The following is a 16,762-nucleotide window of genomic DNA, read 5'->3' on the forward strand; positions in this document are numbered from 1 at the left end:
TTTGGGAGGAAGGGTAAGGGGATCGTCAAGGTTTAGTCAAAGTCTTCCACAAGGCTCCCTTGAGATTAGCACAAGAAGTGAGGTAATGAAGCCCAGTCAAGCAGGCGGATCATGAAATGAGGTGAGATTTATACAGGAAAATGCAATCTGATGCTCGATTCTTGAGGAGGAAGCACTACATAATGGTACAATTAGCCTTTCGAAAGGAGGAAGAGAAGAAAAAGGTTAATTAGGATTCTCAATTCTGCTTGCTATTCGGTGATCCTTGTAATATTAGAGGTCCCCCAAGATTGAATACCTTGTCAACACTCATTTTCTTGGCCCTGGCTCAGATAACAAATAGTGCTTCAGTGAGCTATTGGTGCACATTGAAAGGGTTAAATAAATTACTACAAATCTGTTAGTTACTGATCACCTTTAGGTTGTGCAGGCTTACCTTCAGAACCTTCCATCTTGTCCTGCGGATTGCTGAAATCACACCATAACGCCTGAAACAGAAACAAAAGGTGAATCTTAGTTTGACTGAAAATTCTGCTTCTCGTCCTCCTCCTCCTCCTTACTTTAAACAAACACATCGAGCGGAGGGCGGAAGAGACACCTTGACATTTCCAGTGGATGAGCTACTTAATCACTTTCATATAAACAGGTGCTGCAACTCAACAGTCATCCTCAGCATACAACATATAACAGCAAAACAATGCCATAAAAATAGCAGCAATGGAACATAAAGCAATGCTTTCCGTACACCATAGACCTTTTTTTGTTTGTTTGATTTTTGGTCAGCCGAGCGTCTGACACATGCAGAAACCCTTCATCATGCTTCACAGTATCCAACTCCAGATGAGAGTTCCATGCATGTTACACCAGGAAATTCCCTTAACAAACTAGAATGTAATTGGAAGACCTGCTCTTTCAACTATTTGAATAATTATACTTTGAAAATGAAATGATCCAGTCTAGAACTGGCAACATTAGACTTGCTTTAATACGTTGATTTGGAACTAATACATTCAAACACAGACTGCACACAAGTCAAATCTCACCCAATGATTAGATCTATATCTTGTAGCTGATCTAAAAGCAAATATCGTAAATCATCATCTTGCCTGCAGGACAGGGCTGTCCACTGTGAATGCCTTGTAGACTGAACAGGCATGACTTTTACTTCCTCTGCTCCATATGACCATGTTACCAGCCACATACAGCTCCTCATCATAGTCCAGCTCTTCCCCTACGTCACAAGAGCCTTTCCTCAGCTGCCAGCTCTCCTGAAACAAGACAAGTTCCATTAGTTATCACCAGAAACAGGCTCGTCTCACAGAAAGATGTCACTCTTGAATGGAAAACTGTTCACGAGCTGTAAGAAGAAACCCGGTTGTTAGTCGATTGGCGGATCGCTTTTCCGGGGGTAATAATTCCTTTTTAAAAAAAATTGGTCACTCAAACCACGATTGTTTGTGGGACACTGATGTGTACAAATACCTCCTGCTTTTCGCCTACAAAATATAGTCAATTCAATTATATTAAATTTTTTGAGACGTTTCGAAGATGTAATAAGCCGCTATATCAAATGCAAGGATTATTATTATATATTGTTATGAAACAGGAGCATTCTTAAGTCAAAAAACAGAGACGGGAACTCAGTTTAACACCCTGAAGGATGGCATCTTTCAACCTCTCTACCACCCTTTGGAACTCCATCCTTCGCCTCGCTCCCTCCCTTGCCTCGTTTAAGGCTTGTCTCAAGACTCTCCTCTTCGACCGTGCCTTCAGCCACCCTCCTACCATTCCAATCCCTGCCCTACACCCCTTCTGATCCCCATCCCCTGCTCAGATCCAAATCCCTCCTTGTCCAGCGCCTTGCGACATCCTCCCAATGTGAAAGGCATTATAGAAATATAATTTGTTGTTGTTACTGCACCTTTTGTTTCTCGTGGATCGTGACTTCCCTCAGCGACCCCACTAGCCCCGCATCTCCATCAGAAGACCACAGCTCTGAGGCTGGCTGCAGCTGCCGAAGCTGAAGATTTGTGGCATTAGGGTGGCGCCTGCAGTGGTCACGGCCAAAAGGAACAAACTCCTGCATTTCCCCTGCTGCTATCATCGTTACCCTCTCTTCATAGACGTTCGACATGGGTTCCAGATATCAGCATTATTTCTGTGTGGAAAAGATAGAAAACGGTTTCTAAGGGACAGATGCAGAAAAGGAACCTTAACAGATGAGACCCATTCATCAAAAAACAGGGAAGCACTTATATAGAATTATATGGTCATATGGCATGGAAACAGACCATTCAGCTCAACTAGTCTGTGCCCATTTTTATACTGAACACTACTTGCATTGATAGAATTTACCTCAGTGTCCTTGGGTTAAGAAAGAGAAAACTAGCAAGAGTTTCTGTTCCTGATTCTGTCCAACAGCCACAGAAGAAAGTGTATTTGTTTAATTTCTCGCCCATAAGACAGACAGCATCTCCGATAAGGCAGCACTCCCCCAACTATTGCAATGGAGTGTCAGCCAACAGAGGATTTCAACCCACAATCTTTTTAACAAAAGGTGAGAGTGCAGCCAACTGAACCATACCAATAATGGACACATAGGATTCGTGTTGCACTGTAATTTCAGGCATCAATTGCTGTTGTCAATAGTGCAAGCTTGTCTCTTGTAGGTCTACATGTCATCCCAAGCCATAAAGTAAAATGCAGCCATTACCAACTCCTATACTTACAAACAGAAAGTGTCAGTAGACGCACAGAACTTATTTCCACCGTGTTTTCTTGGCTAAAAACAACAGAAAAAAATACATCATTATCAGTCACTCAATCTGCTAAATATCGAGGGGTTCAAGTAGGGAGTGGAGCGAGAAGTGTGAGCGAAGTTGATTTGCAACAACGTGTTCCAGGGCTTTAGCGAGGAAGGCTAGGTTTGAAATGGGATGGTAGTGTTTGAGGTTGAAGGGATTGAGGGTAGATCTTTTAAGGGATAAGGGACAACAACAACTTGCATTTATATAGCGCCCTTCACACCGGACAGCATCTCAGAGCGCTTGAAATGCATAAAATGCAGACTAAATAAAATGCAAGATTATCAAATAATACACAATCCCTTCGCTTTACAGTAAAATCCTGTGAAGCACTTTGAGACGTCCTCTCCGTGTGATAAGGTGCAATATCAAATGCAGGGATTATTGCCTCCGCTCGGCTGACTCCAGCCTCCTGTTTGTCCCTTGTCCCCTCTGTTTCACGATCGGTGGCCGCGCCCGCAGCCACTACGCCCCGAAATTCTGGAGCTCTCTCCCTCAATCCCTCGGCCTCGCCCCCTCCCTCTCTACTTCCAAATCCCACCTAAAGACCTTCCTTTTCGATGGCCCTTACAGCCACCTCCCCCGTCCCTCTCCCCCTGGCTCGGGGTCAGACTCCGTCACCGCGAAGCTCTCCGGGACGGTAGCCCTGTGTGAAAGGTCCGAGATACGCGCAAGTTGTTGTCGTTAAAAGTCGCCGAATGCTCGAAAGCGCTTCACAAAACGTACCGTGAGGCGGGCAGCGCGGGGGGGGCTGTGTGTTACAGAGGTAAAGTGACCGGGAATTAAGTGCATCGTAAACCACCGCAAAGTGAAGGGCCCTTTTGGTGTTTTGATCTGCTTGTATTTGAATGATGGTCCCCAACCCCCCGGGCCCAGCACCCCCGGGCCAACCCCCCCCGCTCCCCCCGGGCCCCAGGCCAAGCCCCCCGGGCCCAGCCCCCCCGGGCCCAGCACCCCCGGGCCAAGCCCCCCCGCCCCCCCGGGCCCCAGCACCCCCCCAGCCCCCCCGGCCCAGCCCCCCCGGCCCAGCCCCCCCGCCCCGGCCTCCCAGGCCCAGCCCCCCCGGCCCAGCCCCCCCGGGCCCAGCCCCCCCGGCCCGCCCCCCCGGGCCCAGGCCCCCCGGCCCCCCGGGCCCAGCCCCCCCGCCCGCCCCCCCGGCCCAGCCCCCCCGGCCCCAGGCCCGCCCGGCCCCCGGCCCAGCCCCCCGGGCCCCCCAGGCCCGCCCGGCCCCCCGGCCCAGGCCCCCCGGCCCCCAGGCCCGCCCGGCCCCCCGGGCCCAGCCCCCCCGCTCCCCCCGGCCCCCCGGGCCCAGCCCCCCCGGCCCCCGGGCCCAGCCCCCCCGGCCCCCCGGCCCAGCCCCCCCGGCCCCCCAGGCCCGCCCCCCCGGCCCCCCAGGCCCAGGCCCCCGCCCGGGAATGAATAGCCAACGTCACGGGGGGGGATTGGTGGTCAGGACCCGGGAGAGGAACCTCCACAAACCCACCAACCTGTTGAACCCCCCGGGAATGTAACGCTGCGGTGAGGGCCTCTCGCTGTGCCCGGGGCCGCCGCCGCCGCCGCTGATAACTGTATTCCAGCCCCGGAGCCGCCGCTCGATCAGGCGCAGCCTCCACTGGGCGCCGCCATCTTGGACTCCCCAGCATGCCCCGCGAGGAGGCTGCGCAGTGACGCCTCCCCCACTGCCGCTCACTGCAGTCACTGTGCACTGGGGGGGGAATGATGCTTCAATTGCAGCTCCACTTGGCTCCTGGCAAAAAAAGAAACTGGCTTCGAAATTAACTCCACGTAACCTTCGCCAGCGCTGCTGGAAGCAGCGTTTAACCTCGTGTGGCGCTCCGAGACACCGTCCTGCGTGAACGACGCGATATAATAATAATAATAATAATCCTTGCATTTGATTTAGCCCTGTATAAATTTATAGTCAATTCACTTTACAGTATATTTTGTGAAGCGCTTTGAGACGTCTCAAAGATGTGATAAGGCGCTATTATAATAATAATAATAATAATCCTTGCATTTGATATAGCGCTCTTCGCGTTTTCTTGACGTCTCAAAGCGCTTCACAGAATAGACTGTAAAATGAAGAGTAGAGTGCTCTAACCACTGAGCTGCAGGACTCCTTTGCAAGCGAGAGACCTGGGTTCGATCTCCAGCAGCGTGAAACTTGGGCAGGTTTCCTTACTCCACACACCTGATAATAATCCCTCAAAAAAAACAATAATAAATTGGTCATTTCAATCCACAACTGTTTGTGGGATAATGCTGTGCGCAATTGGCTGCCGCATTTCTCCCACAAATATACAGTCAATTCACTTTACAGTCTATTCTGTGAAGCGCTTTGAGACGTCTAGAAGACGTGAAAAGCACTAAATCAAATGCAAGGATTATTATTATAGTGCCTCATCACATCATTGAGACATTTCAAAGCGCTTCACAAAATATACTGTAAAGTGAATTGACTATAAATTTTGTGGGCAAAACACATATATAAATATATAAATCAAGTTTTTGTTGTTGTAGTCTATTAAAACATTATTAATTCTATATAATCTTAGACCACTCCTAAAAGTGTTTAACCAGAAGGCTTATAATAATATAATAATTATGCTTTTTTAGCTCCTTGACCTGTAGACTATTATTCTGCTAACAAAACAGAACAAGTTTCATTTACATAGCGCCTTTTACACTGGAAGAACTTCCCAAGGCGCTAAAACTTTCCAGTAAAAGTGCCAGTGACCACAGCAACGAATTTTAAGACTCCTAATATTGAGTTGGATTTACAAGCAGCATAAATCCTAATGTATGAAGTCATATAACCCAACGATGAACTTGTGCAACCACCGATATGTTTCAGTTTCATTTGTTTTTCGTAGCTGCAGCGTGGAACATATTGGGCTCTATCAGAGCAACAATGCTCTGGGTTAAAGCAATTTTCCAAACCAACCTGATTTGTGGTTACACTAACAAATAATGAGACTACGCAGGCATGGTAGTGCCAACTGAATGTCAAAATCAAGTGTTGAAATATATATTGACTATCGCCTCGGGATACATTGGTATATTTCAAACAGCAACCAAATGTTCCGGAAGGTTTGATAGTTAAATGGTTAAAAGTAGCTTTGGACGGGTCGAGGTCAGCTTCTGATTACATTTCAAAGTTTCCTGAGAAGGTGTTCACTCCTCTGAAAAATGAGCAATTGGGTCCTTAAACATAGATGTAAGAACAATGGACCACAGAAAGAAAAGGCTGCAGCCTCAGACACCTGCCTATCTCAAGGCTGAGAAACAAGCAGGCTGTGGGAGGCTACCCAGAAGTTGCCCATATCTTTCTCCTTGTCAGATATTTTCTCATGTGAAAAGAGCCTGCTCAAAGATTGCTAGCAGCCTGCGAAGGGTGAGGGCTATCTTTGTGGCAAGAGGAGGTGGAGTTAGAAACACATAAAAGAAAGATGTAATTTTGAAATAGTTGGAGTTGTGTAGAGGGTCAGCACACTTCCCAGTGGAATCAATATCAATTCTACTGTATCTATGTATATAGGGTGAGGGAATTTACCTCCAGTAAGAAAGTAACCATTAAAAGTGAAAGAGGAGGAGTAGTGGGTAATATGGTTTTGGTTCTGTTTGCTAGGCAGAGAAGTAATAAGAGTAGTAGTGATTGGTCTGTTTGCAACACAGAAATTATGTTAGACAGTACGAGTGAGGTGCTGGGCTAAGAGCTGATTGTTTCTGTTAGGTTCCAGGAGCCACTCTCTGTGATTCTGTGTGATAGTTCTGAGATCTCTCCAGTGTATGTCAATAACAACAACATTACATTTGTAGAGCGCCTTTCACGTCAGGAGGACATGTCAAGGTGCGATCCCAGGTCTACTGTTTGGTCTGGAGTACGAAACAATGCCTGGATACGTGTTGTCATCACTGTATCGTCAGTACTACTGTTGTTGTGTATGACTGTTGGGTCAGAGGGTCTACTGGACTCCGGTCCCTGTTTAGTGTATGTATTATGAGATTCAGTTGTCTCTGAGAGGTAGTTCCAGAGGCTGACCTCTCGGAAGTTCGTCAAGGTGTAGTCTTGGGTACCGTTCGTCTGGAGGCCCTGACACGCGCTGTCAGTCTGGAGTACTGGGCAGCCTTAAGATTGCAAGAATCAGTTGTCCCTGAAGGATTTCCAGGGGCTGATCTCTCTTGTGTATTTTGAGGTGTGTTGTTTGTCTGGAGTACTGAGCAACCCCTGAGTTTGTGCTGTGTGGTAAATGTTTTGCTCACATAGATGTGTTGCACTGTTATTGTGTTGTTATATGTAGTATAATCTGATTACAGATTGTTAAACCTTATGTTTCATCTTATAATAATAATAATAATAATAATCCTTGCATTTGATATAGCGCTTTTCACGTCGGGAGGACGTCCCAAAGCGCTTCACAGAATATACTGTAAAGTGAATTGACTGTATATTTGTGGGCGAACGCGGCAGCCAATTGCGCACAGCAATGTCCCACAAACAGTCGTAGATTGAAAATGACCAATTTATTATTGTTTTGGGTTTTTTGGAGGGATTATTATTAGGCGTGTGGAGTAAGGAAACTTGCCCAAGGTTTCGCCCTGCCTGGAATTGAACCCAGGTGTCTTGCTTGCAAAGCAAGTGCTCTAACCACTGAGCTACAGGACTCCACTTATACAATAAACTCTACATTCTTACCACTGCCTGCTGAATTATTAACACAAGCTAATGACAGTTATAGGCAGAGCTGGGTCTCGCTCATGGGTAACCACACCTCCAGGTCTTGTGTAGGTGACAAATTTAATTTTAGAAGCTTCTACAACTTAGCGGGTTGTAGCTATTGCAAGGAAGTAGCACATCAGTTCGCAAGATGAAATATCTGCTGAAAATAGTGGCAGCTCTGCTCCAACTTTCACTAGACCTGACTGATCATGCACTTAGTTCAAACTTACATATTGGCCACAATATATTAGCGACAATTTGCAACAATTGTCAGTTTGCATTGTGGCTTCCAAAATGGTCAATTAGTTGAAAAAGTGACTTTAAGTTCTTGGAAATATCTTACTTCAAGCAACACGAGGCAGATGGAAGTGGTCAGGGTCTAGTAAACCAGTGTTAACTTAAGTACTTCTTCAAAGTGCTTCGGTTACAAAAAATATTTCCAGAATGAATGATGGTTGAACTCATTGTGATAAATTCAACAGTGAGTTATACAGGTTGTTCATGTAGACTGTAATATTACTCAAATCAAGGGTGCATTAGTAGCTTCTTTATTTGGCAATCCAAACTCTCATTTATCCACCACTCTAAACCACATAAAGAGATTTGAAAATGAGAGACAGGATCTTGAAATCGATCCATTCAGTAATTGGGAGCCAGTGGTGGCTGCCAAGGACTGGTGTGATGGGGGTACAGAGTTTTGTGGAGGTGAGTATGCAGGCGGCGGAGTTTTTAATTAGTTGAATTTTGTGTATGGTGGAGTGGGGAGACCAACAAGGAGGGCATTGGAAAAATCCAGCCGGGAAGTGACGAAGGTGTGGACGAGGATTTCAGCTGCTTTTGTTTTGAGGTACGGACGGAGGTGGGCAATGTGACGAAGGTGGAAAAAGAGGTCCTGGTCAGGGAACAGATGTGGGGTAGAAAAGAAAGCTGGAGATCGATGCTGAAGTCTAAATTGCATGTGGCTTCGGTAAGTCTGAGGGAGAACCCGGGGAGATTGAGATGTTCGGACTCACAGGAGAGAGGACGTTGATGGGAGCCAATAAGCATGGCTTCGGTCTTGCCGACATTCAGCTGCAGGAAATTTGCGCTCATCCAGGTCTTGATGCCCGTGGTACTGTATATGCTGCAAAGTACCTTGAACGTATGCAAGTAACAACAACAACAAAATTACATTTGTATAGCGCCTTTCACGTCAGGAGGATGTGAAAGGCTACGTTGGAGAAAGAGCAAACGGCTTGAAAGTACAGTGCAGTGCAGACATGGAGTCAGAAAGTGTTGCCCTGACTGCCCAGCAGGTGGCGGGGGCAGTGTGTGGACAGCAACAGGTCAGTGGGTGAAATGGCCCCAGCGCTAAGTTAGCACTGCTATATTACCAGGACAGTCAACCGCCACACACAGAGGAGGGGGGAGAGAGAGAGAGAGAGAGAGAAAAACACACACACGTCTCCCCAAGTTAGTGGGCAGCCCAGGTTTAAAAACAGCACTTTTGCCTCAAAACAACTTTTCTCCAATACCAACTGCAGTGTTTGGATTTTGAGTCAGAAAAAGGAAACACAGCAATAATCCATAAAAGCTGCCTCTGGGCACTGAGGTCACGTGTGGTGCAGATTTGCTCCTGTTCCTGTGACAGTACATGACTGTGGAGCAGTGAACACATACACAGAGAGCAGGACACACTGCACACACGCGCACAGAGCAGGACACACTGCACACACACACAGAGCAGGACACACTGCACACACACACAGAGCAGGACACACTGCACACACACACAGAGCAGGACACACTGCACACACACACAGAGCAGGACACACTGCACACACACGCACAGAGCAGGACACACTGCACACACACACAGAGAGCAGGACACACTGTGCACACACACACGCACAGAGCAGGACACACTGCACAGGCACAGAGCACTCCAGCACTACAGTGTAGCTAGTCTGGATACATTGTAGTTGTGGAGGTGGGCTCTGCTCACTCACTAGCACCAACACAGCCCTGGAGCCGCTTTCCCAGCTTCACCATGAATCTCTCCAAACTCCTGTGGATGTTGACTTCACTTTATTTTCCCTGTGGATGTGGTGAGTTGTTGTTGGTGGAAGAGGGGAGAGGGGAGGGAAGAGGTTGTATGTGTGTAGTTGTGTGTGTATATGTGTGTGTGTATATATATGTATGTGTATATATAATAATCCTTGCATTTGATATAGCGCTTTGTGAATTGAATGTATATTTGTGGGCGAAACGCAGCAGCCAATTGCACACAGCAGTGTCCCACAAACAGTCGTGGATTGAAGCGACCAATTTATTATTGTTTTTTTTCTTGAGGGATCATTTTCAGGCGTGTGGAGGAAGAAAACCTGCCCAAGGTTTCGCCCTGCCACGAATCAAACCCAGATCTCTCACTTGCGAGGCGAGTGCTCTAACCACTAAGCTACAGGACTCCACATTGTGTGTGTGTGTACATATATATATATATGTGTGTGTATAATGTTATCTATTCTATATAAAAAGTTGAGCAGAGTGCTCACAACTTCCCACCCAGAACTCCCAGCACAGTGGAGAGCAAGTTGCTAATTTGGTACAAATGCTCCATAGTTATAATTGCTATAGTTAGTCATTTAAAAAAAACTCTTGCAAATGATATAATACATCCAAAGTCTGATGATTATTTTGCAATGTTTAGTGTTGTTCCACTCACAAGTGGGCACATATTTTGTTATGTTTTCTGTAGTTTGAAAGAACTTGTGCTTTAAGTTGTGTGTTTTTTTCTTTTTAAAAGTTTTTTTTTGCACTTTGTTTCTTACACCCCCTCCCCTTCTCTCTCTTACCCACCACTCTCTATCTTACCCCCCACCATTCTCTCTCTTGCCCCCACTCTTTCTCTTGCTCCCCTTCTCTCTCTTGCCCCCTTCTCTCTCCTCCCCCCACCTCCTCCCCTTCTCTCTCTTACCTCTTCCCACATACCAACTGTTAATAAGTGTGATAATCAGCAAAGCGTGGAGTACTTTGTGTGCTTTTAATTTACTCTATTCCTGGTTGAGTTGATGTTAGGTTTCCCGAGCAGTGGGGGGGGAGGAGGATGGACTCGAATGAAAACACTCCAGCCAGATGTTCCTTACGAAAGTGTATTTTGCTGAGTTTGCCTGACAGTAGTGAGTTGCAGACGTGGGGGATGGTCTGCCTCTGTTATCTTTGGTTCTGCTATCCTTGTAAATTCTTGGCTCCTACAAAATCACAATTTATTGTGAGTGTCTGTGCTGTCCCTCCCTTTTTGACTGGTTTTAGTGGGTTATGATGTAGGGCAGACACAAATACCTGGGAGCGATTTATATTGATTTACGTTTGGATGGAGTGTTTCACAAGGCCTTGCCGGGCTGATAGGGGAGGCCAAGTGATTTCCAATAGCCACGTTTGTATTGTCCATCAAGCTAAACGTAGCTCTGGTGGGACGTTCCGCTCCTGCTTGGCATATGGAGACGAACAGTGTAAAAATGGCAGCGCTGGCAATGGGGTATCGCTCTTCCTGTTGCCACTTGATGTAGGTTGTGGTATTATCCACATCCACTTGGTTCAGTGGTAGCACTCTCACCTCTGAGTCAGGAGGTTGTGGGTTCAAGCCCCAAGTTAGGACTTGGAACTCATATTGTCTAAGCTGACGTGCCAATGCAGTGCTGGGGGGTGTTTCATTGTCGGAGGTGCCGTCCTTCAGATGAAAGCACTAAACTGAGGTTCCGTCTGTCTGTTCAGGTGAACGTTAAAGATCTCATGGCACTATTTGAAAAGTGGAGGGAGATTCTCCTGGCCAACAATTCCCCAAATAATAATAATAATAATAACCGTTGCCTTTGATCCAGCGCCTTAGTACGTCTTCGAGACGTCTCAAAGTGCTTCACAGAATATACTGTTAAGTGAATTGACTATATATATTGTCGGTGAAACGTGGGAGCCAATTGCACAGTGTCATGGACAAACAGTCATGGATTGAGTGACCAGTTTTATTTTACCCCTGGAATTATCACCCCTTGGGAAAGTGATCCGCCAATAGACCAACAACTGGTTTCCTACTAAATACATTTGGTCACTCACTCCGTGGCTGTTTGTAGGACATTGCTGTGCACAAACTGCTTGCCACATTTACCTATAAAACACACAGTCATTACACTTTACAATAAATCCTGTGAAGGGCTTTGAGACTTCTCAACGACGTGATAAGGCACTATATCAAACGCAAGGATTATTATTATTTTGTTATCCCTCCCCCTTCTGTCCTCTTGTGCCTGTCACGGAGGTGATGTAAACACATGACTATCGCACATGTGTTACATGATCGTGTTCTCACTGTTATCGCAGGTATGTCTCAGGCCGGGACTGGGCAGCGGTTAATTAGACATATTGGCTGTTTGTGGGACATTGGTTTGCACAGCGGCTGCTGTTTGTCTACAAAATATGCAGTCACTGCACTTAAGAGTGACAAAACGAAACACTTTGTGACATTCAATTGACATGAAAATCTCTGTATCATATGCCCACATTCTCACCCGCATGAAATTCCGCTCCCTGATTAACCCAATCCTTGCCAGACTGCACTGGCTGCCTATCCCAGAGAGGATCGATTTCAAGATCCTCACCCTTGTATTCAAGTCCCTGCACTCCTCTGCATCCCCCTACCTCTCTGACCTCCTCTCTCCTCAAAACAGTTGCTTTCGTTCCTCCGGGTCTTGCGTCCTCCTCGTCCCCCGAGTCATACGCTCCACCCTAAGCAGCCGTGCCTTCAGCCGCTACGCCCCAAGGCTCTGGAACTGCTTTCCTTACTCCCTTCGCCTTGTTCCCTCCCTTTCTATTTTCAGGTCTCTGCTGAAGACCTTTCTTTTCTACCGCGCCTTTGGTCACCTTCCTCTCCCCCTCCCCCTGGCTCAGTCCATTCCTGTGAAGTGCTCTGAGACGCCAACCCCCAACTCGGGTCCAAATCCCTGACTGTCCAGTGTCTTGGGACGTCCTCCCGATGTGAAAGGCGCTATACAAATGTAAGTTGTTGTTTCTTTTGTACTGCTGTGAATTCCGTCTGTATACAGGTCTGTTAATAAAAGTACTGAGACATATCGGCATTTCTTTTCCTGAAACATTCCTGAGCCTTTTCCTCACACAACAGGGTATTATGCTTCTTGAGGGCCATGCTTTACCCAGTCTAGCGATGCAGTCCTTTGCCCTTTGTTAAGATTACTGGTGCCTCTCATGTTAAACCCCACTCATTGTGGGAAGTGTTACGACATTCTGTTTTGATCAGCTGAGCAAGTAAGTCATTAACAGGCACTACTCGGCATCGGAAGGTATGCATTCTTTGACAGCGAGTCCTGTATGATGCAAGGCACTTTTCAATGTCCTCCCTATGTATAAGCTAAATAGTATTATTACCACAGTTATTATTTGCAGTAGTTTAATATATTGTAAATAAAGGGTTGTTGCCTCCAGCAATGCCTTGTATGCATTCCAGACGGAGGCAGCAGGATAAAACACACCTCTCGCGGATCTGGTTGCTGTGTTTTGGATTGCAGTGTATTAGTGTTTTGTATTAGTGGTTTTAGTGGTCCAAGTATTAGTGGTCAGTTGTAGTACTGCAACAGGAGATACAAGGCCATAAAATAAAAATTGCAACTTGGAAACGATTCTGCATGCCTTTTGTTTAGTCAGCTGAGTGTCTGACATTGGTAGACACCACCATGCTTAAGGATATCCAAACCAGACTGAGAATTCAACATATGAACACATTGAATTTTGTGACTGGAATTGAATATGCACTGTCTCCCTGGAGGGAACACACCCTGCTTACCTAATGCCAGAGAGTATTACACAAAGGCAAAGTAAACAGTAAGGAATTCACAACATTGACAGTGTCAGGACTTTCCAGTTGAATGAACTTTGCAGTGCAGAACTATAGTAGTTTACAGCACAGAAGAAGGCCATTTGGTTCATCGTCTCTGTTCTGGCTTCTTTTAAAAGCAAATGTTTTAGTCCATTCACTTACCTTTTTCCTCCAAACTTCTGATTCCCTAGCATAAACGCAATATATTGGCATGTCTTGCCTTGTTGCAGTGAAAATGCAAAAAACTAAATATTTACTTGCTCAGCTTTTAGGGTAACAAACCCTACGTAGGTGCGATGGAGTGTGTGTGGGGGTTGGGAAATACCTGAGGTATAAGGTTTTAAAAGATACCAGAGAAAGGACTATAGTTCCATTCTTTTGAACTGTCTAACCCCACTGTTGGTGTTTAACAGTAAACTACCCAATGCTCAAATCTCTCAAACAATTTCATTGATGATTACTGTCAACATGGAATCCGTGGAGTCCTGTAGCTCAGTGGTTAGATCACTCGCCTCGCAAGCGAGAGACCTGGGTTCGATTCCTGGCGGGGCGAAATGTTGGGAAAGTTTCCTTATTCCACATGGTTCTGTTTACCTAGCAGTAAATAGGAACCTGGTTGTTAGTCGATTGGCAGAGCGCTTTTCCGGGGATAATAATCCACCCTCCCCCCAAAAAAACATTTGGTGACTTAATCCACGACTGTTTGTGGGACACTGAGGTGCGCAATTGGTTGCCGCATTTCGCGCACAAATATACAGTCAATTCACTTTACAGTATATTCTATGAAGCGCTTTGAGACGTCTAGAAGACGTGAAAAGCGCTATATCAAATGCCAGGATTATTATTATTGAAATCATTACCACCAACAACGACAACTTGCATTTATATAGCGCTCTTCATGCAGGATAGCATCTTGGAGAACTGGGTTCAATGGCGATGAGGTGGCTGACCAATTAACATGGAGGATTATTTTAGAAAAAGCAAGGTTTGAACAGACAGTTTCTGATGTCTTAGTTACTGACAGGTCAGATATAGATATAACTTGTAACAATACAAATTTTGTGAACTTTAATCAGACATTGCCAGTAGGAGGGGTGGAGGAGGGAAAGCTGACCAGCATAGTTAGACTTAATCAGTAATAACTTTTATTAATAATAATAACCTTGCATTTGATATAGCGCTTTTCACGCCTTCTAGACGTCATCCTGTCTTTTAATCATTGGACGAACAATAGTAGTTACAAAACTCTGGTACTTGCATGCTATCTTATTCCATCTGCACAATCAGTCTTGGGCAGGGCAGTGTACATATCTCCTGTTCTTCTGTGATCAACAAAACTACATTGTAAATCAGTGACTTGAGAGTATCAATTTAAGATTGTTAGTACAGGAACAAAGGGGGAGTTTATAAGGATCTTTTTGCACAAAAAATTGTTAGGATGTGGAATGCCCTGCCAGGTGGGGTGGACAATGCAGAATCAATTTTAGCTTTCAAGAGGGAATAGATATCTAAAAAGGAATAATTATCAGGTGTATGGAGAAAAGATAAATGGGATTGAGCATATTGCTCTTTCAGACAACACAGCTACGATGGGCCAAATGGTATTCTTCTTGGCTGTAAATTAATATGGTTCTAAGGGCATAGGGTGGAATCAGTAATGGAATTGGGAATAAAATCATGCGAGAAGCAACAACAACGTGCATTTATATCGGGCTCCTCATGCAGGATGGCGTCCCAGAGCGCTTACAAGCATGTAGTTGTCCTCATAAAGGTAAACGTTTGTATTTTCCCTTCAAAATAGGGGTAGAAATTCCACCTGTGTCTAAATTTATTAGCATTTCAGAGCATCCAGAATTTAACAAATTCTTAAAAACAGTCTTGAATTTTGAAGTGGGTTTTCTGTAAATTCTTTCAGGGAAAACAGAAAATAGCTTCAAAGTTCTGAATGAAATTGTCCTTCAACGATTTGCTAAAACACAGACACTCTGAAATGCTAAAAAAAAACAGTCGATCGAGACCCAGGTGGAATATCTCGCTCAGAAATGTTATCAAACTAACCTCATCTTTTAATGCATTCAGTAGTCTCTATAGAATGTTCAGTTTGTCTACCTGTGACTCCTTGTATTTGATGAATTTTTCTCTGATATTCTTTGATAAGTTTTCTCTTAAAAAGTAACATGTAAAAGGGAGTTGACCCATTTGACTTTGCCCATTTACCTTGGAGGCTTTAGCTTAATTCAATCCAGGTACCATTGTACTTTAATATGTGATTTGATGAGGACTGTGCTCAATCCCAGACTCTGTCACTTGAATTGAAAGGGGTTTTGTTACTATTCGATGGCCAAAACTGGGTATCTCTATCGCCTCTGCAGTATCTGCTATTTCAATGAAATCAGTCTCATTATTTAAATTGACGGAGTGGCTGAATGGCTTCTCTTTGTTCCTATGTTCTTGTACACCCTTTTGTTTGATGCAGCAATGGTGCTTATGGCAGGGAGGAATTACTGAGCAATGATACTGGATGTCAACTGTTGCGAAAGAGTGGGAATGCTAGAACTTCGGTGCACTTCCCTATATACACATCCGTCACCTTGACATGTTCACTGCTGACATAAGAATTGTTCCAACACCAGCTTTCCTGTCCTACATTTAGTGTTGCTGATCAAGCAAACTTACTGTTCGTTTTTGAGAGAGGGGGAAGAGTCAAATGATCACAAGATTGGTCTGGATGAAGAAGGCCCTTCAGCCCATCTGATCTCATCCTCCAGAATACTCACCCTACCGTCCACCTATCACAGCTCCAAGAAGCCAGTGTCCTGGCCTGAGCGATTGATATTCCCATGAATTTCTTAAATGCTGAATAGTTTTTCCTTGAGTATAAACTAGTGAGGTGATTTCATCCTATTATTTTATGCAAACAGAAAAGTATCTGGAATTAATAAAGGGATCTGGTTTGCTCATGGTATCGTTAAGTACCATTATGAAATGCTGAAAAAGAAATCCCCTATGCCCTTAGAGCATTATTACATTGAATCTATTATGAAACATTGATTTTTCATTTTTTCTGAAAGACTTAACAACAGAACTGAACACTCCTTCCCACCTCTGACTTTGACACAATGGTTTAGTCTGAAGCCTATCTTTAAACCATTTTCACAGTGATGGAGCAGGTCCTGGAGCTAGAATTTGAGTCCTGCTTCAGAACATACCAATTAAGCTAACAACAACAGATGTACATTTATAAAGTGCCTTTTCACATCAGGAGAATATCCCAAGGTGCTGAGTAGTCCAGGGTTTGTATCTGAGCTGAACTAATGCAATCTCACATCAGGCAAGTTTAATAAATAGTCCTTGCATTTGTTTACTTTATAA

The 16,762-nt window shown here is 45.1% G+C and overlaps 2 protein-coding genes across 3 annotated transcripts in view; one reads left to right on the top strand and one right to left on the bottom strand.

Moving 5' to 3' along the window:
* Window positions 1–4,448, bottom strand: part of anapc1 (anaphase promoting complex subunit 1) — a 70,630-nt gene extending 66,182 nt beyond the window's left edge. Inside the window, exons 1-5 of the mRNA XM_042333056.1 lie at window positions 4,292–4,448; window positions 2,730–2,782; window positions 1,922–2,158; window positions 1,107–1,268; window positions 437–488 (exon numbers count right to left, since the gene is read on the bottom strand). Of these exons, the coding sequence (XP_042188990.1) occupies window positions 437–488; window positions 1,107–1,268; window positions 1,922–2,134 (427 nt within the window). The 5' untranslated portion in view covers window positions 2,135–2,158; window positions 2,730–2,782; window positions 4,292–4,448. The remainder of the gene's footprint in view (window positions 1–436; window positions 489–1,106; window positions 1,269–1,921; window positions 2,159–2,729; window positions 2,783–4,291) is intronic.
* Window positions 4,449–9,427: 4,979 nt separating this feature from the next.
* The window catches only part of mertka (c-mer proto-oncogene tyrosine kinase a), a 59,797-nt gene continuing 52,462 nt past the window's right edge, over window positions 9,428–16,762 (top strand). For both annotated transcript variants that reach the window (XM_007893933.2, XM_007893934.2), the window contains exon 1: window positions 9,428–9,611. In XM_007893933.2, coding sequence (XP_007892124.2) covers window positions 9,554–9,611 — 58 coding nt within the window. In that variant the 5' untranslated portion in view covers window positions 9,428–9,553. The remainder of the gene's footprint in view (window positions 9,612–16,762) is intronic.

This window comes from Callorhinchus milii, unplaced genomic scaffold (assembly GCF_018977255.1).
Source record: "Callorhinchus milii isolate IMCB2004 unplaced genomic scaffold, IMCB_Cmil_1.0 Scaffold3, whole genome shotgun sequence".
Lineage (NCBI taxonomy): Eukaryota > Metazoa > Chordata > Chondrichthyes > Chimaeriformes > Callorhinchidae > Callorhinchus > Callorhinchus milii.